This window comes from Salmo salar, chromosome 14, assembly GCF_965601325.2.
Source record: "Salmo salar chromosome 14, fSalSal1, whole genome shotgun sequence".
Lineage (NCBI taxonomy): Eukaryota > Metazoa > Chordata > Actinopteri > Salmoniformes > Salmonidae > Salmo > Salmo salar.
Genome location: NC_138304.1, coordinates 100,404,174 through 100,428,589, shown reverse-complemented (window position 1 = coordinate 100,428,589; position 24,416 = coordinate 100,404,174). Strand labels below are relative to the sequence as shown.

Here is a 24,416-nt window from a genome sequence, read left to right as displayed (position 1 = left end):
GTGTCTATGTATTGTGTCTATGTATTGTATCTATGTAATGTAATGTATCTATGTAATGTATCTATGTATTGTATCTATGTAATGTATCTATGTAATGTGTCTATGTAATGTATCTATGTAATGTATCTATGTTATGTGTCTATGTTATGTGTCTATGTTATGTGTCTATGTATTGTGTCTATGTAATGTATCTATGTAATGTGTCTATGTATTCTGTCTATGTAATGTGTCTATGTATTGTATCTATGTAATGTATCTATGTAATGTATCTATGTTATGTGTCTATGTGTTGTATGATGTTATGTGTCTATGTGTTGTATCATGTTATGTGTCTATGTATTGTATCTATGTAATGTATCTATGTATTGTGTCTATGTAATGTATCTATGTAATGTATCTATGTATTGTGTCTATGTATTGTATCTATGTAATGGATCTATGTATTGTGTCTATGTATTGTGTCTATGTTATGTAATGTGTCTATGTATTGTATCTATGTAATGTAATGTGTCTATGTATTGTATCTATGTTATGTGTCTATGTATTGTATCTATGTTATGTAATGTATCTATGTATTGTATCTATGTTATGTGTCTATGTATTCTGTCTATGTTATGTAATGTGTCTATGTATTGTATCTATGTAATTTAATGTATCTATGTAATGTATCTATGTATTGTGTCTATGTATTGTGTCTATGTATTGTATCTATGTATTGTATCTATGTATTGTGTCTATGTATTGTGTCTATGTATTGTGTCTATGTATTGTATCTATGTAATGTAATGTATCTATGTAATGTATCTATGTATTGTATCTATGTAATGTATCTATGTATTGTGTCTATGTATTGTGTCTATGTATTGTATCTATGTATTGTATCTATGTATTGTGTCTATGTATTGTGTCTATGTATTGTGTCTATGTATTGTATCTATGTAATGTAATGTATCTATGTAATGTATCTATGTATTGTATCTATGTAATGTATCTATGTATTGTGTCTATGTAATGTATCTATGTATTGTGTCTATGTATTGTATCTATGTAATGTAATGTATCTATGTATTGTATCTATGTTATGTGTCTATGTATTGTGTCTATGGTATGTAATGTGTCTGTGTATTGTATCTATGTAATGTAATGTATCTATGTATTGTGTCTATGTATTTTGTCTATGTATTGTAACTATGTTATGTATCTATGTAATGTATCTATGTATTGTGTCTATGTATTGTGTCTATGTATTGTATCTATGTAATGTAATGTGTCTATGTATTGTGTCTATGTAATGTGTCTATCTATTGTATCTATGTTATGTATCTATGTAATGTATCTATGTAATGTAATGTATCTATGTATTGTGTCTATGTATTGTGTCTATGAATTGTATCTATGTAATGTATTGTGTCTATGTATTGTGTCTATGTATTGTATCTATGTAATGTAATGTGTCTATGTATTGTATCTATGTAATGTAATGTGTCTGTGTATTGTGTCTATGTATTGTGTCTATGTATTGTATCTATGTAATGTAATGTATCTATGTATTGTATCTATGTAATGTATTGTGTCTATGTATTGTGTCTATGTATTGTTTCTATGTATTGTATCTATGTAATGTGTCTATGTATTGTATCTCTGTAATGTGTCTATGTAATGTATCTATGTATGGTGTCTATGTATTGTGTCTATGTAATGTATCTATGTAATGTATCTATGTATTGTGTCTATGTAATGTAATGTGTCTATGTAATGTATCTATGTAATGTATCTATGTATTGTATCTATGTAATGTATCTATGTAATGTATCTATGTAATGTATCTATGTAATGTATCTATGTAATGTGTCTATGTATTGTGTCTATGTATTGTGTCTATGTAATGTATCTATGTAATGTGTCTATGTAATGTATCTATGTATTGTGTCTATGGATTGTGTCTATGTATTGTGTCTATGTATTGTATCTATGTAATGTAATGTATCTATGTAATGTATCTATGTATTGTGTCTATGTTTTGTGTCTATGTATTGTATCTATGTATTGTGTCTATGTATTGTTTCTATGTATTGTGTCTATGTATTGTGTCTATGTATTGTATCTATGTAATGTAATGTATCTATGTATTGTATCTATGTAATGTATCTATGTAATGTATCTATGTAATGTATCTATGTATTGTATCTATGTAATGTATCTATGTAATGTATCTATGTATTGTGTCTATGTATTGTGTCTATGTATTGTGTCTATGTAATGTATCTATGTAATGTATCTATGTAATGTATCTATGTATTGTATCTATGTATTGTGTCTATGTATTGTGTCTATGTATTGTATCTATGTAATGTAATGTATCTATGTAATGTATCTATGTATTGTGTCTATGTATTGTGTCTATGTATTGTATCTATGTATTGTATCTATGTATTGTGTCTATGTATTGTGTCTATGTATTGTGTCTATGTATTGTATCTATGTAATGTAATGTATCTATGTAATGTATCTATGTATTGTATCTATGTAATGTATCTATGTAATGTGTCTATGTAATGTATCTATGTAATGTATCTATGTTATGTGTCTATGTTATGTGTCTATGTTATGTGTCTATGTATTGTGTCTATGTAATGTATCTATGTAATGTGTCTATGTATTCTGTCTATGTAATGTGTCTATGTATTGTATCTATGTAATGTATCTATGTAATGTATCTATGTTATGTGTCTATGTGTTGTATGATGTTATGTGTCTATGTGTTGTATCATGTTATGTGTCTATGTATTGTATCTATGTAATGTATCTATGTATTGTGTCTATGTAATGTATCTATGTAATGTATCTATGTATTGTGTCTATGTATTGTATCTATGTAATGGATCTATGTATTGTGTCTATGTATTGTGTCTATGTTATGTAATGTGTCTATGTATTGTATCTATGTAATGTAATGTGTCTATGTATTGTATCTATGTTATGTGTCTATGTATTGTATCTATGTTATGTAATGTATCTATGTATTGTATCTATGTTATGTGTTTATGTATTGTGTCTATGTTATGTAATGTGTCTATGTATTGTATCTATGTAATGTAATGTATCTATGTATTGTGTCTATGTATTGTGTCTATGTATTGTATCTATGTAATGTATCTATGTATTGTGTCTATGTAATGTATCTATGTATTGTGTCTATGTATTGTATCTATGTAATGTAATGTGTCTATGTATTGTATCTATGTTATGTGTCTATGTATTGTATCTATGTTATGTAATGTATCTATGTATTGTATCTATGTTATGTGTCTATGTATTCTGTCTATGTTATGTAATGTGTCTATGTATTGTATCTATGTAATGTAATGTATCTATGTATTGTGTCTATGTATTTTGTCTATGTATTGTATCTATGTTATGTAATGTATCTATGTATTGTATCTATGTTATGTGTCTATGTATTCTGTCTATGTTATGTAATGTGTCTATGTATTGTATCTATGTAATGTAATGTATCTATGTATTGTGTCTATCTATTGTGTCTATGTATTATATCTATGTAATGTAATGTGTCTATGTATTGTGTCTATGTAATGTACCTATGTATTGTATCTATGTTATGTATCTATGTAATGTATCTATGTAATGTAATGTATCTATGTATTGTGTCTATGTATTGTGTCTATGTATTGTGTCTATGTATTGTATCTATGTAATGTAATGTGTCCATGTATTATATCTATGTAATGTAATGTGTCTATGTATTGTGTCTATGTATTGTATCTATGTAATGTAATGTATCTATGTATTGTATCTATGTAATGTATTGTGTCTATGTATTGTGTCTATGTATTGTGTCTATGTATTGTATCTATGTAATGTATCTATGTAATGTATCTATGTAATGTATCTATGTATTGTATCTATGTAATGTATCTATGTAATGTATCTATGTATTGTATCTATGTATTGTGTCTATGTATTGTGTCTATGTATTGTGTCTATGTAATGTATCTATGTAATGTATCTATGTAATGTATCTATGTATTGTATCTATGTATTGTGTCTATGTATTGTGTCTATGTATTGTATCTATGTAATGTAATGTATCTATGTAATGTATCTATGTATTGTGTCTATGTATTGTGTCTATGTATTGTATCTATGTATTGTATCTATGTATTGTGTCTATGTATTGTGTCTATGTATTGTGTCTATGTATTGTATCTATGTAATGTAATGTATCTATGTAATGTATCTATGTATTGTATCTATGTAATGTATCTATGTAATGTGTCTATGTAATGTATCTATGTAATGTATCTATGTTATGTGTCTATGTTATGTGTCTATGTTATGTGTCTATGTATTGTGTCTATGTAATGTATCTATGTAATGTGTCTATGTATTCTGTCTATGTAATGTGTCTATGTATTGTATCTATGTAATGTATCTATGTAATGTATCTATGTTATGTGTCTATGTGTTGTATGATGTTATGTGTCTATGTGTTGTATCATGTTATGTGTCTATGTATTGTATCTATGTAATGTATCTATGTATTGTGTCTATGTAATGTATCTATGTAATGTATCTATGTATTGTGTCTATGTATTGTATCTATGTAATGGATCTATGTATTGTGTCTATGTATTGTGTCTATGTTATGTAATGTGTCTATGTATTGTATCTATGTAATGTAATGTGTCTATGTACTGTATCTATGTTATGTGTCTATGTATTGTATCTATGTTATGTAATGTATCTATGTATTGTATCTATGTTATGTGTTTATGTATTGTGTCTATGTTATGTAATGTGTCTATGTATTGTATCTATGTAATGTAATGTATCTATGTATTGTGTCTATGTATTGTGTCTATGTATTGTATCTATGTAATGTATCTATGTATTGTGTCTATGTAATGTATCTATGTATTGTGTCTATGTATTGTATCTATGTAATGTAATGTGTCTATGTATTGTATCTATGTTATGTGTCTATGTATTGTATCTATGTTATGTAATGTATCTATGTATTGTATCTATGTTATGTGTCTATGTATTCTGTCTATGTTATGTAATGTGTCTATGTATTGTATCTATGTAATGTAATGTATCTATGTATTGTGTCTATGTATTTTGTCTATGTATTGTATCTATGTTATGTAATGTATCTATGTATTGTATCTATGTTATGTGTCTATGTATTCTGTCTATGTTATGTAATGTGTCTATGTATTGTATCTATGTAATGTAATGTATCTATGTATTGTATCTATGTTATGTGTCTATGTATTCTGTCTATGTTATGTAATGTGTCTATGTATTGTATCTATGTAATGTAATGTATCTATGTATTGTGTCTATGTATTTTGTCTATGTATTGTATCTATGTTATGTAATGTATCTATGTATTGTATCTATGTTATGTGTCTATGTATTCTGTCTATGTTATGTAATGTGTCTATGTATTGTATCTATGTAATGTAATGTATCTATGTATTGTGTCTATCTATTGTGTCTATGTATTATATCTATGTAATGTAATGTGTCTATGTATTGTGTCTATGTAATGTACCTATGTATTGTATCTATGTTATGTATCTATGTAATGTATCTATGTAATGTAATGTATCTATGTATTGTGTCTATGTATTGTGTCTATGTATTGTGTCTATGTATTGTATCTATGTAATGTAATGTGTCTATGTATTATATCTATGTAATGTAATGTGTCTATGTATTGTGTCTATGTATTGTATCTATGTAATGTAATGTATCTATGTATTGTATCTATGTAATGTATTGTGTCTATGTATTGTGTCTATGTATTGTGTCTATGTATTGTATCTATGTAATGTGTCTATGTATTGTATCTATGTAATGTGTCTATGTAATGTATCTATGTATTGTGTCTATGTATTGTGTCTATGTAATGTATCTATGTAATGTATCTATGTATTGTGTCTATGTAATGTAATGTGTCTATGTAATGTATCTATGTAATGTATCTATGTATTGTATCTATGTAATGTATCTATGTAATGTATCTATGTATTGTATCTATGTAATGTATCTATGTAATGTATCTATGTATTGTATCTATGTATTGTGTCTATGTATTGTGTCTTTGTATTGTGTCTATGTAATGTATCTATGTAATGTATCTATGTAATGTATCTATGTATTGTGTCTATGTAATGTATCTATGTAATGTATCTATGTATTGTGTCTATGTATTGTGTCTATGTATTGTGTCTATGTATTGTATCTATGTAATGTAATGTATCTATGTAATGTATCTATGTATTGTGTCTTTGTATTGTGTCTATGTATTGTATCTATGTATTGTATCTATGTATTGTGTCTATGTATTGTGTCTATGTATTATATCTATGTAATGTAATGTATCTATGTAATGTATCTATGTATTGTATCTATGTATTTTATCTATGTAATGTATCTATGTAATGTATCTATGTATTGTATCTATGTAATGTATCTATGTAATGTATCTATGTATTGTATCTATGTATTGTGTCTATGTATTGTGTCTATGTATTGTGTCTATGTAATGTATCTATATAATGTATCTATGTAATGTATCTATGTATTGTGTCTATGTAATGTATCTATGTAATGTATCTATGTATTGTATCTATGTATTGTGTCTATGTATTGTGTCTATGTATTGTATCTATGTAATGTAATGTATCTATGTATTGTGTCTATGTATTGTGTCTATGTATTGTGTCTATGTATTGTGTCTATGTAATGTAATGTATCTATGTATTGTGTCTATGTATTGTGTCTATGTAATGTATCTATGTATTGTGTCTATGTATTGTATCTATGTATTGTATCTATGTATTGTGTCTATGTCTTTTGTCTATGTATTGTATCTATGTATTGTATCTATGTATTGTGTCTATGTATTGTGTCTATGTATTGTATCTATGTATTGTATCTATGTATTGTGTCTATGTAATGTATCTATGTAATGTATCTATGTATTGTGTCTATGTATTGTATCTATGTATTGTGTCTATGTATTGTGTCTATGTATTGTATCTATGTAATGTAATGTATCTATGTAATGTATCTATGTATTGTGTCTATGTATTGTGTCTATGTATTGTGTCTATGTATTGTGTCTATGTAATGTAATGTATCTATGTATTGTGTCTATGTATTGTGTCTATGTAATGTATCTATGTATTGTGTCTATGTATTGTATCTATGTATTGTATCTATGTATTGTGTCTATGTATTGTGTCTATGTATTGTATCTCTGTATTGTATCTATGCATTGTGTCTATGTATTGTGTCTATGTATTGTATCTATGTATTGTATCTATGTATTGTGTCTATGTAATGTATCTATGTAATGTATCTATGTATTGTGTCTATGTATTGTATCTATGTATTGTGTCTATGTATTGTATCTATGTATTGTATCTATGTATTGTGTCTATGTATTGTGTCTATGTATTGTATCTATGTATTGTATCTATGTATTGTGTCTATGTAATGTATCTATGTAATGTATCTATGTATTGTGTCTATGTCTTGTATCTATGTATTGTGTCTATGTATTGTATCTATGTATTGTATCTATGTATTGTGTCTATGTATTGTGTCTATGTATTGTGTCTATGTATTGTATCTATGTATTGTGTCTATGTAATGTATCTATGTAATGTGTGTATGTATTGTATCTATGTATTGTGTCTATGTAATGTATCTATGTATTGTGTCTATGTATTGTATCTATGTATTGTGTCTATGTATTGTGTCTATGTATTGTGTCTATGTATTGTGTCTATGTATTGTATCTATGTAATGTGTCTATGTAATGTGTCTATGTATTGTATCTATGTAATGTAATGTATCTATGTAATGTAATGTATCTATGTAATGTATCTATGTATTGTGTCTATGTATTGTGTCTATGTATTGTGTCTTTGTATTGTGTCTATGTAATGTATCTATGTAATGTATCTATGTAATGTATCTATGTATTGTGTCTATGTAATGTATCTATGTAATGTATCTATGTATTGTGTCTATGTATTGTGTCTATGTATTGTGTCTATGTATTGTATCTATGTAATGTAATGTATCTATGTAATGTATCTATGTATTGTGTCTTTGTATTGTGTCTATGTATTGTATCTATGTATTGTATCTATGTATTGTGTCTATGTATTGTGTCTATGTATTATATCTATGTAATGTAATGTATCTATGTAATGTATCTATGTATTGTATCTATGTATTTTATCTATGTAATGTATCTATGTAATGTATCTATGTATTGTATCTATGTAATGTATCTATGTAATGTATCTATGTATTGTATCTATGTATTGTGTCTATGTATTGTGTCTATGTATTGTGTCTATGTAATGTATCTATATAATGTATCTATGTAATGTATCTATGTATTGTGTCTATGTAATGTATCTATGTAATGTATCTATGTATTGTATCTATGTATTGTGTCTATGTATTGTGTCTATGTATTGTATCTATGTAATGTAATGTATCTATGTATTGTGTCTATGTATTGTGTCTATGTATTGTGTCTATGTATTGTGTCTATGTAATGTAATGTATCTATGTATTGTGTCTATGTATTGTGTCTATGTAATGTATCTATGTATTGTGTCTATGTATTGTATCTATGTATTGTATCTATGTATTGTGTCTATGTCTTTTGTCTATGTATTGTATCTATGTATTGTATCTATGTATTGTGTCTATGTATTGTGTCTATGTATTGTATCTATGTATTGTATCTATGTATTGTGTCTATGTAATGTATCTATGTAATGTATCTATGTATTGTGTCTATGTATTGTATCTATGTATTGTGTCTATGTATTGTGTCTATGTATTGTATCTATGTAATGTAATGTATCTATGTAATGTATCTATGTATTGTGTCTATGTATTGTGTCTATGTATTGTGTCTATGTATTGTGTCTATGTAATGTAATGTATCTATGTATTGTGTCTATGTATTGTGTCTATGTAATGTATCTATGTATTGTGTCTATGTATTGTATCTATGTATTGTATCTATGTATTGTGTCTATGTATTGTGTCTATGTATTGTATCTCTGTATTGTATCTATGCATTGTGTCTATGTATTGTGTCTATGTATTGTATCTATGTATTGTATCTATGTATTGTGTCTATGTAATGTATCTATGTAATGTATCTATGTATTGTGTCTATGTATTGTATCTATGTATTGTGTCTATGTATTGTATCTATGTATTGTATCTATGTATTGTGTCTATGTATTGTGTCTATGTATTGTATCTATGTATTGTATCTATGTATTGTGTCTATGTAATGTATCTATGTAATGTATCTATGTATTGTGTCTATGTCTTGTATCTATGTATTGTGTCTATGTATTGTATCTATGTATTGTATCTATGTATTGTGTCTATGTATTGTGTCTATGTATTGTGTCTATGTATTGTATCTATGTATTGTGTCTATGTAATGTATCTATGTAATGTGTGTATGTATTGTATCTATGTATTGTGTCTATGTAATGTATCTATGTATTGTGTCTATGTATTGTATCTATGTATTGTGTCTATGTATTGTGTCTATGTATTGTGTCTATGTATTGTGTCTATGTATTGTATCTATGTAATGTGTCTATGTAATGTGTCTATGTATTGTATCTATGTAATGTAATGTATCTATGTAATGTAATGTATCTATGTAATGTATCTATGTATTGTGTCTATGTATTGTGTCTATGTATTGTGTCTATGTAATGTATCTATGTAATGTAATGTATCTATGTATTGTGTCTATGTATTGTATCTATGTAATGTAATGTATCTATGTATTGTGTCTATGTATTGTGTCTATGTATTGTGTCTATGTATTGTATCTATGTATTGTGTCTATGTTAAAAATAATGACCACGATGGAAATTACGTTCCCGACTTTATTGTGCAATCCCTGAAACGTAAATAAACATAAGTTTTATGACATTCAGAGATTGTCAAGCCAAGTCTTCCATACTGGTTAAGTCTACAAGGTAGGGGAGGGATGATGTATTTTCTGTTTGTTGAGATTGTCAGTCTATTGATTGACAGTCTATTGATTGACAGTCTATTGATTGACAGTCTATTGATTGACAGTCTATTGATTAACAGTCTATTGATTGACAGTCTATTGATTGTAAACCATGATATTGAATCGCCTGAAGTCGGTATGCTTTGTTGATTGGTTGTGTGGTGCATCGGCACAGAAACCTTTTAGGGGAAAATTTGTTGCGTATATAAAAAAATATGGCGTCAAAATCTGATTTCCCCCATAGCTGATCATTGTCTGCAGTCTGCTCTGATCATAGTGTAGGTCTAATCAAACAGGCAGGGAGAGTGGGCTGGTCCGTGGTGGTCGGCGAACCCTCAACCTTCTGGCCCCTTAGCCCTGCATGACATCGATTGTGCCGCAAAAGCATGCTGACTGAAGTGAGCAAAGTCCATTTCCTCGTTAATAAACACAGGGTCACAATAGTTATTGGTATTTTTAGTTTTAAATATAATTTTTAGTTAATTCTATGGGGGGGGGGTGTTCAATGTATTCTACAGCACAAGGGGAGGGTCAAAAATATTTTTAATTTGGGGGGAGGGGGGTGCATTTTGTTTTTAGACACATTGAGTTGAACTGTCCCTTACATTTGCCCCCGCTCTCTCCTATTGGCTACTATCACGCCTAAAGATTGTGTGTGAGGCGGTCTTACCAATTACCACCCCTACTTAGTTTCTCTGCATGGATGACAGATAATCATCACAGTTCACTGTGAGGAGGATGGCGGAGGAGCTGCATCCAGCCGAGCACGGGTGAGTGGATTTTAATATAATACTGTTTACCAAGTTATTATAGTGAGCTGTTCTAAAGAGTTATTATGGTGAGCTATTATGGTGAGCTATTCAAAAGGGTTATTATAGTGAGCTATTCTCAAGAGTTATTATGGTGAGCTATTCTCAAGTGTTATTATAGTGAGTTATTATGGTGAGCTATTCAAAAGGGTTATTATGGTGAGCTATTCAAAAGGGTTATTATGGTGAGCTATTCAAAAGGGTTATTATAGTGAGCTATTCTCAAGAGTTATTATGGTGAGCTATTCTAAAGAGTTATTATAGTGAGTTATTATGGTGAGCTATTCAAAAGGGTTATTATAGTGAGCTATTCTCAAGAGTTATTATGGTGAGCTATTCTCAAGTGTTATTATAGTGAGTTATTATGGTGAGCTATTCAAAAGGGTTATTATGGTGAGCTATTCTCAAGAGTTATTATGGTGAGCTATTCAAAAGGGTTATTATGGTGAGCTATTCTCAAGAGTTATTATGGTGAGCTATTCTCAAGAGTTATTATGGTGGGCTATTCAAAAGGGTTATTATGGTGAGCTATTCTCAAGAGTTATTATGGTGAGCTATTCAAAAGGGTTATTATGGTGAGCTATTCTCAATAGTTATTATGGTGAGCTATTCTCAAGAGTTATTATGGTGAGCTATTCTCAAGAGTTATTATGGTGAGCTATTCTAAAAAGTTATTATGGTGAGCTATTCAAAAAAGTTATTATGGTGAGCTATTCTCAAGAGTTCCACAACTTACAGAATGTTTAAGGAATGATAGGATACCTCGTTGAGCAATATGCCTCAATGTTAATGACTCTGATGTAAACATGCTGATGTAAACATTCTTTTAGAAAGCCCAATTACTTGATTTAGTAGGCCCGACTAGAATGCAAACACATAGCCTCATAGCACCTCTACCATTAAATCTTTTAGTTCACAAAAATTTGTTTGATTTTGTGACAAAGGTATACATGTCATTTCATTTGTATAAAATGATCTACCTTGACAAATGGAAATATTCCTTGCTGTGAACTTGGTGCCGATACGTCACATGGACCTTTGAACATACAGTATTTATTACAGAATGACATAGCTCAGTGGAGATAAGATTATTAAACCGTGGATATGTCTGTCGCTACCAAGACACAAACACACTACCACCAGTCACTACCAAGACACAAACACACTACCACCAGTCACTACCAAGACACAAACACACTACCACCAGTCACTACCAAGACACAAACACACTACCACCAGTCACTACCAAGACACAAACACACTACCACCAGTCACTACCAAGACACAAACACACTACCACCAGTCACTACCAAGACACAAACACACTACCACCAGTCACTACCAAGACACAAACACACTACCACCAGTCATTACCAAGACACAAACACACTACCACCAGTCACTACCAAGACACAAACACACTACCACCAGTCATTGTAGCCAGCCACATAACTTTGTGACATTCAGAATGTTTTCCAAACCTGTAGCTTAAAAGAGTCTTATCATTGATTCTATAAAGGGTTTTGTTCCTTGTTACACTGAAATGATGACCCAATAGATAGTAGACTACCCTGTCTTACTATTCAGCCAGAGGGAGACCTTGTTGCACATTGGTTGTCATGTTGTGTTAAATTACACATAGCTAGACTACTGTAGACGAGGGGAGATTATTGTAAACGTGTGTTATATTACACATAGCTAGACTACTGTAGACGAGGGGAGATTATTGTAAACGTGTGTTATAAACATAGCTAGACTACTGTAGACGAGGGGAGATTATTGTAAACGTGTGTTATATTAAACATAGCTATACTACTGTAGACGAGGGGAGATTATTGTAAACGTGTGTTATATTACACATAGCTATACTACTGTAGACGAGGGGAGATTATTGTAAACGTGTGCTATATTACACATAGCTAGACTACTGTAGACGAGGGGAGATTATTGTAAACGTGTGTTATAAACATAGCTAGACTACTGTAGACGAGGGGAGATTATTGTAAACGTGTGTTATATTAAACATAGCTATACTACTGTAGATGAGGGGAGATTATTGTAAACGTTTGCTATAAAGCTGTTGTTGTTTTAGAAGTCTGACTCCGTGATCGCTGGACGTCAAAGTTCACTGAGTCACTGGGTTTATGAGTTTTCTTCGAGAACATCAGCAGGACCGTTTACGCAATGTTGTGTGTGTGCGCAGGTACAGGTGTATCTCCAGTTGGCTTCCATCTTGGTGCCCCACCTCCCTCTCTCAGCTAAAGGATGCAGAGGACAAAATGCTCAGGGGTAAGAGTGTGTGTGTGTATGCCTACATCATCTCTCCTACCTGTCACACTTGCACATCTTATCTCCTCTCTCATTTTGCTTTCCCTCCCTGTTCCCCTCCATCTTTCTCCTCCATCCCTCCATCCATTTCTCTCCTCTCAGCTGTGAAGACCCCATTCTCCAGGCAAGATGTCCCGATATCCAATGGCAACTATGTCTGGACCATAGCCTTCAACACCAAAGCACATCCCTCACTCCCCCCCCAGCCCCAGTCTCAGCCCCAGTCTCAGCCCCAGTCTCAGCCCCAGTCTCAGCCCCAGCCTCATCCCCAGCCTCAGCCCCAGTCTCAGCCCTCTTCTCTCCAGCGTCGTCCCCGTCCTCCGCTGGTGCTGCTCCATGGGTTTGGGGGTGGTGTGGGTCTGTGGGCTCAGAACCTGGACTCTTTGTGTGGCAGTGGAGCCGTGTATGCCCTGGATCTGCTGGGGTTCGGTCGGAGCAGCAGGCCCCTGTTCAGCGTGGACCCCCAGGGGGCAGAGGAGCAGTTCCTAGGGGCCCTGGAGGAGTGGAGAGACAGGATGGGCCTGGAGGAAATGATCCTGCTGGGACACAACCTGGGAGGATACCTGGCTGCTGCTTACACACTTACACACCCACACAGGTCAGCGGGACGAGAGGGACGAGAGTAGGGGGGTCGTGTGTTTGTGTTTGTGTTCATACTGTGTGTTCATACGTACACTGAGTGTACAAAACATTAGGAACACCTGTTTTTTTTATGACATAGACCAGGGATAGTCAACTACTATTGGAGAAGGTCCAGTGACACAAATCTCCTAGGTGACAAAGGTCCGGATGAATACCGTCCTTTATCGGAGATGTGGTAAAGCGTAGTAACAAGCATAGTCGTCTACGACATAGAAAACACGTTGTATTAAAAATAATGTAGAAGTCACTGTGGGCCATGAAGTATTCATGTAGAAGTCAATGTGGGCCATGCAGTATTCATGTAGAAGTCACTGTGGGCCATGCAGTATTCATGTAGAAGTCACTGTGGGCCATGCAGTATTCATGTAGAAGTCACTGTGGGCTGTGCAGTATTCATGTAGAAGTCACTGTGGGCCATGCAGTATTCATGTAGAAGTCACTGTGGGCCTTGCCCTTGCATCAATGAGAAATTACATTGTTCTGTCTCCTGCCAGTGCTTTGAACTTTGGCACAAATGGTGTGAGAGAAACTGTGAGACAATGGTGCAGGTGTTCATTGTTGAGCCTTGTGCGTTTTTTTGTTTTTAAGAAAGTTAATTGTGGAGAAGGCTGATTCATAGCTGTATGTGGAACCAAACAAGTGCCAATTTCTTGAGAATGAGGACTTCAGCTGCAGGCACCATTTTTCCCCAGGAAGTGACAGGGTCACAGTCACCAGCCTGCTCCTTCAAAGACATTTTCTTGCGGCTCAATCAACTCCATCTGCAGTGATGTAACATCTACCCATCTGAAGATCTGTGTTGCTTCTTCTGACAACTTTTCACATTTTGTGACCAAGAAGGAGATCAGGATGAGCAGCCTTGAAGTTATCCATCAGCTTCTGGATAAAATCAACATGGTTGGGAAAAATCACCGCTGTGCCCAGGTGATTCTTTTTTTTTAAAGCTGTTTAAATATATAACAAAATGCAATGTTGTCCGGTCCGGAATGACCCTTCTCTGGGTCCGGACGTGGACTGCGGTTCGCCAGTTGAGTTTAGCTGACAAAGACTGACCAGGTGAATCCAGGTGAAAGCTATGATCCCTTATTGATATCACTTGTTAAATCCACTTCAATCAGTGTAGATGAAGGGGAGGAGACGGGTTAAAGAAGGATTGTTAAGCCTTAAGAAAATTGAGACGGATTGTTTATGTGTGCCATTCAGAGGGTAAATGGGCAATACAAAATATTTAAATGCCTTTGAACGGGGTATGGTAGTAGGTGCCAAGCGCACCGGTTTGTGTCAAAAACTCAACCCTGCTGGGTTTTTCACACTCAACAGTTTTCTGTGTGTATCAAGAATGGTTCACCACCCAAAGGACATCCAGCCAACCACAACTGTGGGAAGCATTTCAATCCACATGGGTCAGCGTCCCTGTGGAACGCTTTGGACACCTTGTAGAGTCCATGCCCTAACGACTTGAGGCTGTTCTGAGGTCAAAAGGGGGAGGTGCTACTCTATATTAGGAAGGTGTCCTTAATGTTTTGTACACTCAGTGTATGTGTTCACACTGTGTGTGTTTACAGGGTGAAACACCTGATCCTGGTGGAGCCATGGGGGTTCCCAGCCCGCCCAGAGAGCATGGATCAGGAGAAATCTATCCCAGTGTGGATCAGAGCCATGGGGGTCGTCATGAGTCCCTTCAACCTCCTGGCTACACTAAGACTGGCTGGACCACTGGGTAAGATATACAGTGCCTTCGGAAAGTATTCAGACCCCTTGACTTTTCCCACATTTTATTACATTACAGCCTTATTCTAAAATCGATTTTTTTTTTAAATACTCAGCAATCTAAACACAATACCCATAATGACAAAGCAAAAACTGGTTTTTAGATATTTTTGCAAATGTATGAAAAATAAAAAACAGAAATAATACTCTTTGCTATGAGACTCGAAATTGAGCTCAGGTGAATCCTGTTTCCATTGATCATCCTTTAGATTTACAATTGGTAAATTCAATTGATTGGACATGATTTGGAAAGGCACACACCTGTCTATATAAGGTCCCACAGGTCACAGTGCAAGTCAGAGCAAAAACCAAGCCATGAGGTCGAAGGAATTGTCTGTAGAGCTCCGAGACAGGATTGTGTCGAGGCACAGATCTGGGGAAGGGTACCAAAAAATGTCTGCAGCATTGAAGGTCCCCAAGAGCACAGTGGCCTCCATCATTCTTAAACGGTAGAAGTTTGGTTCCACCAAGACTCTTCCTAGAGCTGGCCGCCCAGCCAAACTGAGCAATCGGGGGAGAAGGGTCTTGGTCAGGGAGGTGAACAAGAACCCGATGGTCACTCTGACAGAGCTCTAGAGTTTCTCTGTGGAGATGGGAGAACCTTCCAGAAGGACAATCATCTCTGCAGCACTCCACCAATCAGACCCTTATGTTTGAGTGGACAGACGGAAGCACATGACAGCCCACTTGGTGTTTGACAAAAGGCACCTAAAGGACTCTGACCAGGAGAAAAAAGATTATCTGGTCTGATGAAACCAAGATTTAACTCTTTGGCCTGAATGCCAAGTGCCACATCTGGAGGAGAACTGGCACCATCCCTACGGTGAAGCATGATGGTGGCAGCATCATGCTGTGGGGATGTTCTTCAGCGTCAGTGACTGGAAGACTAGTCAGGAACGAGGGAAAGACGAACAGAACAAAGTACAGAGAGATCCTTGATGAAAACCTGCTCCAGAGCGCTCAGGACCTCAGACTGGGCCAAAGGTTCACCTTCCAACAGAACATCGACCCCAAGCACACAGCCAAGACAAAGCAGGAGTGGCTTCGGGACAAGTCTCTAAATGTCCTTGAGTGGCCCAGCCAGAGCCTGGACTTGAACCCGATTGAACATCTCTGGAGAGACCTGAACATAGTTGTGCAGCAACGCTCCCCATCTAACCTGACAGAGCTTGAGAGAATCTGCAGAGAAGAATGGGAGAATCTCCCCAAATACAGATGTGCCAAGCTTGTAGCGTCATACCCAAGAAGACTCGATGCTGTAATCACTGCTAAAGCTGCTTCAACAAAGTACTGAGTAAAGGGTCTGAATACTTATGTAAATGTGATATTTCCGTTTTGTATTTTTATAAAATAAGCAAGTATTTAAAAAAAACTGTTTTGCTTTGTCATTATGGGGTATTGTGTGTAGATTGATGATGGAAAAAAAACATTTAATCAATTTTAGAATAAGACTGTAACGTAACAAAATGTGGAAAAAGTCAAAGGGTCTGAATACTTTCCGAAAGCAATGTACATACTAAGACTGGCTGGACCACTGGGTACGATATAGAGCACCAGTCAAAAGTTTGGACACACCCACTCATTCAAAGGTTTTTCTTTATTTTTACTATTTTCTACCATGTAGAATAATAGTGAATACATCAAAACTATGAAATAGCACATATAGAATAATGTAGTAACCAAACAAGTGTTAAACTAATCTAAATATATTGTATATTTTAGATTCTTCAAAGGAGCCACCCTTTGCCTTGATGGCAGCTTTGAACACTCTTGGCATTCTCTCAACCATCTTCACCTGGAATGCTTTTCCAACAGTCTTGAAGGAGTTCCCACATATGCTGAGCACTTGTTGGCTGCTTTTCCTTCACTCTGCAGTCCAACTCATCCCAAACCATCTCAATTGGGTTGAGGTCGGGTGATTGTGGAGGCCAGGCCATCTGACACAGCACTCCATCACTCTCCTTCTTGGTCAAATAGCCCTTACATAGCCTGGAGGTGTGTTGGGTCATTGTCCTGTTGAAAAACAAATGATAGTCCCACTAAGCCCAAACCAGATGAGATGGTGTATCACTGCACAATGCTGTGGTAGCCATGCTGGTTAAGTGTTTTTTTGAATTCCAAATAAATCACTGACAGTGTCACCAGCAAAGCATCCCCACACCATCACACCTCCTCCTCCATGCTTCATGGTGAGAACCACACATGCGGAGATCATCCGTTGACCTACTCTGTGTCTCAGAAACACACGGCGGGTGGAACCAAAAATCTCAAATTTGGACTCATCAGACCAAAGGACAGATTTCCACCGGTCTAGTGTCCGGTGGAAACCAAGCAAATCTCTTGTTATTATTGGTGTCCTTTAGTAATGGTTTCTTAGCAGCAATTCGACCATGAACGCCTGATTCACACAGTCTCCTCTGAACAGTTGATGTTGAGATGTGTCTGTTACTTGAACTCTTTGAAGCATTTATTTGGGCTGCAATTTCTGAGGCTGGTAACTCTAATGAACTTATCCTCTGCAGGAGAGGTAACTCTGGGTCTTTCTTTCCTGTGGCGGTCCTCATGAGAGCCAGTTTCTTCATAGCTCGTGATGGTTTTTGCGACTGCACTTGAAGAAACATTCAAAGTTCTTGAAGTCTTAAAGTAATGATAGAGTGTCGTTTCTCTTTGCTTATTTTAGCTATTTTTTCCCTAATATGGACTTGGTCTTTTACCAAATAGGGCTATGTTCTGTATACCACCCTTAACTTTTAACAACACAACTGATGAGCTCAAACGCATTAAGAAGGAAAGAAATTACACAAATGAACTTTTAACAAGGTACACCTGTTAATTGTAATGCATTCCAGGTGACTACCCCATGAAGCTGGTTGAGAGAATGCCAAGAGTGTGCAAAGCTGTCATCAAGGCAAAGTGTGACTACTTTGAAGAACACACAAGTTGAAAGACTTGCAAGATGTTACAACATGAAAGGTGTTAATTGGTGGACTATTCCCTCCCTTTCTCCATTCCTTCTCCATTCCTCTCTCCATTCCTCGTCCATCCCTCTCTTACTCGCTCAGGTCCTATGTTGGTCCAGACCATCAGGTCAGATTTTAAACAGAAGTACTCTTCAGTGTTTGATGACAACACTGTATCAGACTACATCTACCATCTCAATGCACAGACACCCAGGTAGACACACACACACACACACACACACACACACACACACACACACACACACACACACACACACACACACACACACACACACACACACACACACTCTAACACCCGTTCTCGCTCCATAGTGGTGAAGCAGCGTTTAAGAACATGACGGTACCATATGGCTGGGCTAAGAGACCGATGCTAGATCGTATTGTACAGATCCAACCCGACATTCCCATATCCATCATCTATGGATCCCGATCCAGCATCGACAGTGACTCGGGATACACTCTCCAGAAAACCAGACTGGATGTGGACATCATGGTGAGTTGATGATTCTTGTAGCAAGTTCTCTGAAAGTGTTATGAAATGGATTGGTCACACACGCTCAGCGTGTACCGTCGTTTTTGGGATGTCAAGTGTCCCTCTCTGTCTGCCTCTCTCTCCCACACTTCCCTAGTTCTCCCTCCCTCTCTCTCTCTCTTTCTCTCTCTCTCTCTCTCTCTCTCCCACACTTCCCTAGTTCTCCCTCTCTCTCTCTCTCTCTCTCTCTCTCTCTCTCTCTCTCTCTCTCTCTCTCTCTCTCACTTTCTCTCTCTCTCTCCCACACTTCCTTAGTTCTCTCTCTCTCTCTCTCTCTCTCTCTCTCTCTCTCTCTCTCTTTCTCTCTCTCTCTCTCTCTCTATTCAAAGGGCTTTATGGCATGGGAAAAGGTTGTATGTTTAACAGTAAACAACACTCAGGAAAGTTTTAAAAGAATAGAGACATTTCAAATGTTATGTTACTGGCTATGGACAGTGTTGTAGAAATGAGAAAATAGTTGAAGTATAAAAGCAAAAATAAATAAACATAAATATAGGTTGTATTTACAATGGTGTTTGTTCTTCACTGGTTGCCCTTTTCTTGTGGCAACAGGTCACAAATCTTGCTGCTGTGGTGGCACACTGTGGTATTTCACCAAATACATATGGGAATTTATCAAAATTGGATTTGTTTTCAAATTCTTCCTGTGTCTGTGTAATCTGAGGGAAATATGTGTCTCTAATATGGTCATACATTTGGCAGGTTAAGAAGTGCAGCTCAGTTTCCACCTCATTTTGTGGGCAGTGTGCACATAGCCTGTCTTCTCTTGAGAGCCATGTCTGCCTATTGAGAGATGCCTCCATAGCAAGGCTATGCTCAGTGAGTCAATACATAGTCAAAGCTTTTCTTAATTTTGGATCAGTCAAAGTGGTTGGGTATTCTACCACTGTGTCAAGTAGTTATATTTTTGTTTCCTCGTGATTTGGTTGGATCTAATTGTGTTGCTGTCCTGGGGATCTTTGGTGTTCTACGTTGTACACGGAGGATGTTTTGGTTTTTGTGTCCCAGTTTGTGAATTCTTGGTTGGTGAGTGGACCCCAGACTACTCCAGATCATAATTGGGATGTCAAATGTTATGTTATTTTTGATGGCATAGAAGGCCTTGCCTTGTCTCTCAGATCGTTCACATCTTTGTGGAAGTTACCTGTGGTGCTGATGTTTAGGCCGAGGTATGTGTAGTTTTTTGTGTGCTCTAGGGCAACGGTGTCTAGATGGAATTAATATTTGTGGTCCTGGCAACTGGACATTTTTTGGAACACCATTGTTGTTGTTTTACTGAGATTTACTGTCAGGGTCCAGGTCTGACAGAATCTGTGCAGAAGATGTAGGTCCTCCTTGGTTGGGGACAGCAGCACCAGATCATCAGCAAACAGTAGACATTTGACTTCAGATTTTAGTAGGGTGAGGCCTGGTGCTGCAGACTGTTCTAGTGCCCTCGCCAATTCATTGATATATATGTTGAAGAGAGTGGGGCTTAAGCTGCATCAGTCTCACCACACGGCCCTGTGGAAAGAAATGTGTGTGTTTTTTTTGGCCAACTTTAACCGCACAAATGTACGAGTCTGCTGTTAATGATAATGCAGAGGATTTCCCCAAGGTTGCTGTTGACGCATATCCCACGGTAGTTATTGGGGTCAAATTTGTCTCCACTTTTGTGGATTGGGGTGATCAGTCCTTGGTTCCATCTATTTGGGAATGTTCCAGAGCTGAGGATGATGTTAAAGAGTTTAAGTATACCCAATTGGAATTTGTGGTCTGTATATTTTATCATTTAATTTAGGATACCATTAACACCACAGGCCTTTTTGGGTTGGAGGGTTTGTATTTTGTCCTGTAGTTCATTCAATGTAATTGGAGAATCCAGTGGGTTCTGGTCGTCTTTATTGGAGAAATATTGGAGAAGTGGTTTATCCACACATCTCCGTTTTGGATAGATAACTCTTCATGTTGTTGTTTGTTTAGTGTTTTCCAATTTTCCCAGAAGTGGTTAGATTCTATGGATTCATTAATTACATTGAGCTGATTTCTTACGTGCTGTTCCTTCTTTTTCCGTAGTGTATTTCTGATTGCTTTAGTGATTCACCATAGTGAAGGCTCAAGTTTTCTGGGTCTCTCTGTGTTTTTGGTTGGACAGGTTCTTCCATTTCTTTCTTAGGTTTTTGCGTTTTTGAATTGAATTGAATTGAATTTATTCATCAAACCATTTGTCATTGTTGTTCATTTTCTCCGGTTGTCTTGTTTAAATGTTTTGATTTTATAGGGAAGCTGAGAGGTCAAATATACTGTTAAGGGATTGAATTTGTTGTAAGCTAATTGTTTTCTGTTAGGTTTCCACACTACTTTCCTTCCATCTATAGGGATCTCTTAATAGTATGCAGTTTGTTCAGCTTTGATGGTTGATTATTGCTCTTTCAATTCAAAGGGCTTTATTGGCATGGGAAACATATTTTTATATTGCCAAAGCAAGTGAAATAGATAATAAACAAAAGTGAAATAAACAATTGCAAATGAACAGTAAACATTACACTGACAAAAGTTTCAAAGGAATAGACATTTCAAATGTCATATTATGGCTACGGTATGTACAGTGTTGTAACTATGTGCAAAGTATTTAAAGTACAAAAGGGAAAATAAATATTTCTCTCTCTCTCTCTCTCTCTCTCTCTCTCCAGGTGATAAGGGGAGGAGGTCACTATGTATTTGCTGACCAGCCAGATGACTTCAATCAGAACATTCTTCACATCCTAGCCAGGCTGGATGGAGAGAAGGATGAGAGGAGGGAGAGAAGGATGAGAGGAGGGAGAGAAGGATGAGAGGAGGGAGAGAAGGATGAGAAGGAAGGAGAGGAGGAGAGGAGGAGGAGAGGAGGGAGAGAAGGAGGAGAGGAGGGAGAGAAGGAGGAGAGGAGGGAGAGAAGGATGAGAGGAGGGAGAGAAGGAGGAGAGGAGGGAGAGAAGGAGGAGAGGAGGGAGAGAAGGAGGAGAGGAGGGAGAGAAGGAGTAGAGGAGAGAAAGAAGGATGAGAATGAGGAGAGGAGGGAGAGAAGGATGAGAGGAGGGAGAGAAGGAGGAGAGGAGGGAGAGAAGGAGGAGAGGAGGGAGAGAAGGAGGAGAGGAGGGAGAGAAGGATGAGAGGAGGGAGAGAAGGAGGAGAGGAGGGAGAGAAGGATGAGAATGAGGAGAGGAGGGAGAGAAGGATGAGAGGAGGGAGGAGAGGGTGCTAAAGAGGAGTTGTGTGGATAAGAAGGAAGAGAGAAAAGGGAAATGAAGAAGAGGAGGAGGAGGGGAAGGAGGAGATTGTGGGGTGAGTAAAGAGGGATAGGAGATGGACAGAAGAGACAGAATGAGTAGAGGGAGAAACAGAGAAGGTGGTGGGGAGAGAAGCAGAGAAGGAGGAGGGGAGAGAGGCAGAGAAGGAGGAGGGGAGAGAGGCAGAGAAGGAGGAGGGAAGAGAGGCAGATGAAGGGAGGAGGGGAGAGAGGCAGAGAAGGAGGAGGGGAGATAGGTAGAGAAAGAGGAGGGGAGAGAGGCAGAGAAGAAAGAGGGGAGAGAGGCAGAGAAGGGGGTGGGGAGAGAGGCAGATGAAGGGAGGAGGGGAGAGAGGTAGAGAAGGGGGTGGGGAGAGAGGCAGAGAAGTAGGAGGGGAGAGAAGCAGAGAAGGGGGAGGGGAGAGAAGCAGAGAAGGGAGAGGGGAGATAGGCAGAGAAGGGGGAGGGGAGAGAGGCAGAGAAGGGGGAGGGGAGAGAGGCAGAGAAGGGGGAGGGGAGAGAGGCAGAGAAGGGGGAGGGGAGAGAGGCAGAGAAGGGGGAGGGGAGAGAGGCTGAGAAGGGGGAGGGGAGAGAAGCAGAGAAGGGGGAGGGGAGAGAGGCAGAGAAGGGGGAGGGGAGAGAGGCAGAGAAGGGGGAGGGGAGAGAGGCAGAGAAGGGGGAGGGGAGAGAGGCAGAGAAGGGGGAGGGGAGAGAGGCAGAGAAGGGGGAGGGGAGAGAGGCAGAGAAGGGGGAGGGGAGAGAGGCTGACGTAGGATGGTTACATAGTGATCCAGGGATAATCACTGAAGGCACTGTTATGGATATCATTTTTGTAAAGAAATTTAAAATGTATTTTCTGCAGTTCTTGTTTTATTTTCTTAAAGAAAGAATAATGAACATGGATTTAGTTTAGTTTTTTGACTAATGGACGTAGTACCATGTCTCAAAGCTGCTACCAGTAGGCTAACAGCTCATTCACATTCACAGAGTACCGGCAAGCAAAGCTACAGGAATAAAGATTGGAAGACATTTTTGGTAACCAAAGGAGAAACTTCTTTTCTGTGGTGAACTGGTACAAAGTTGACTGGGATTTTTCTTTCTTACTTTCAGGGGTATAGTGCTGCCAGAGCTCAGAGGAGATATGCTCCGTCACTTAAAAAAATATTTTGGAGCTAGTTGAAACTATTTACCTATTTTGAGCTGGTAAAACTATTTTTGTAAAATATATTCTGATAAATTCAAAATCAATTATATTTAATTACCACTAAAACTCCATGAAAAACGACAGAATGACAAAACAAATCAATATGTAGAACAGCCTAAGCGTTGGTCAATGAGGTAGGTCAGTGGGGGGAATCAATGAGGTAGGTCAGTGGGGGAATCAATGAGGTAGGTCAGTGGGGTAGGTCAATGAGGTAGGTCATGGGTGGAATCAATGAGGTAGGTCAGTGGGGTAGGTCAATGAGGTAGGTCAGTGGGGTAATGTATCTATGTATTGTGTCTATGTATTGTATCTATGTAATGTAATGTATCTATGTATTGTATCTATGTTATGTGTCTATGTATTGTGTCTATGGTATGTAATGTGTCTATGTATTGTATCTATGTAATGTAATGTATCTATGTATTGTGTCTATGTATTTTGTCTATGTATTGTAACTATGTTATGTATCTATGTAATGTATCTATGTATTGTGTCTATGTATTGTGTCTATGTATTGTATCTATGTAATGTAATGTGTCTATGTATTGTGTCTATGTAATGTGTCTATCTATTGTATCTATGTTATGTATCTATGTAATGTATCTATGTAATGTAATGTATCTATGTATTGTGTCTATGTATTGTGTCTATGAATTGTATCTATGTAATGTATTGTGTCTATGTATTGTGTCTATGTATTGTATCTATGTAATGTAATGTGTCTATGTATTGTATCTATGTAATGTAATGTGTCTATGTATTGTGTCTATGTATTGTGTCTATGTATTG

At 36.3% G+C, this 24,416-nt stretch overlaps 1 protein-coding gene across 1 annotated transcript; it reads left to right on the top strand.

The window, feature by feature from the left end:
• The first annotated feature begins 10,146 nt into the window (after positions 1-10,146).
• Positions 10,147-22,756, top strand: LOC106570652 (1-acylglycerol-3-phosphate O-acyltransferase ABHD5). Its single transcript, XM_082961342.1, has 8 exons — positions 10,147-10,512; positions 10,763-10,884; positions 13,127-13,212; positions 13,354-13,849; positions 15,459-15,613; positions 18,726-18,837; positions 18,957-19,137; positions 21,849-22,756. Exons 2-8 carry the CDS (start codon positions 10,853-10,855, stop codon positions 21,987-21,989), a joined length of 1,203 nt encoding a protein of 400 aa, XP_082817468.1. The 5' UTR covers positions 10,147-10,512; positions 10,763-10,852; the 3' UTR covers positions 21,990-22,756.
• Positions 22,757-24,416: the final 1,660 nt, after the last annotated feature.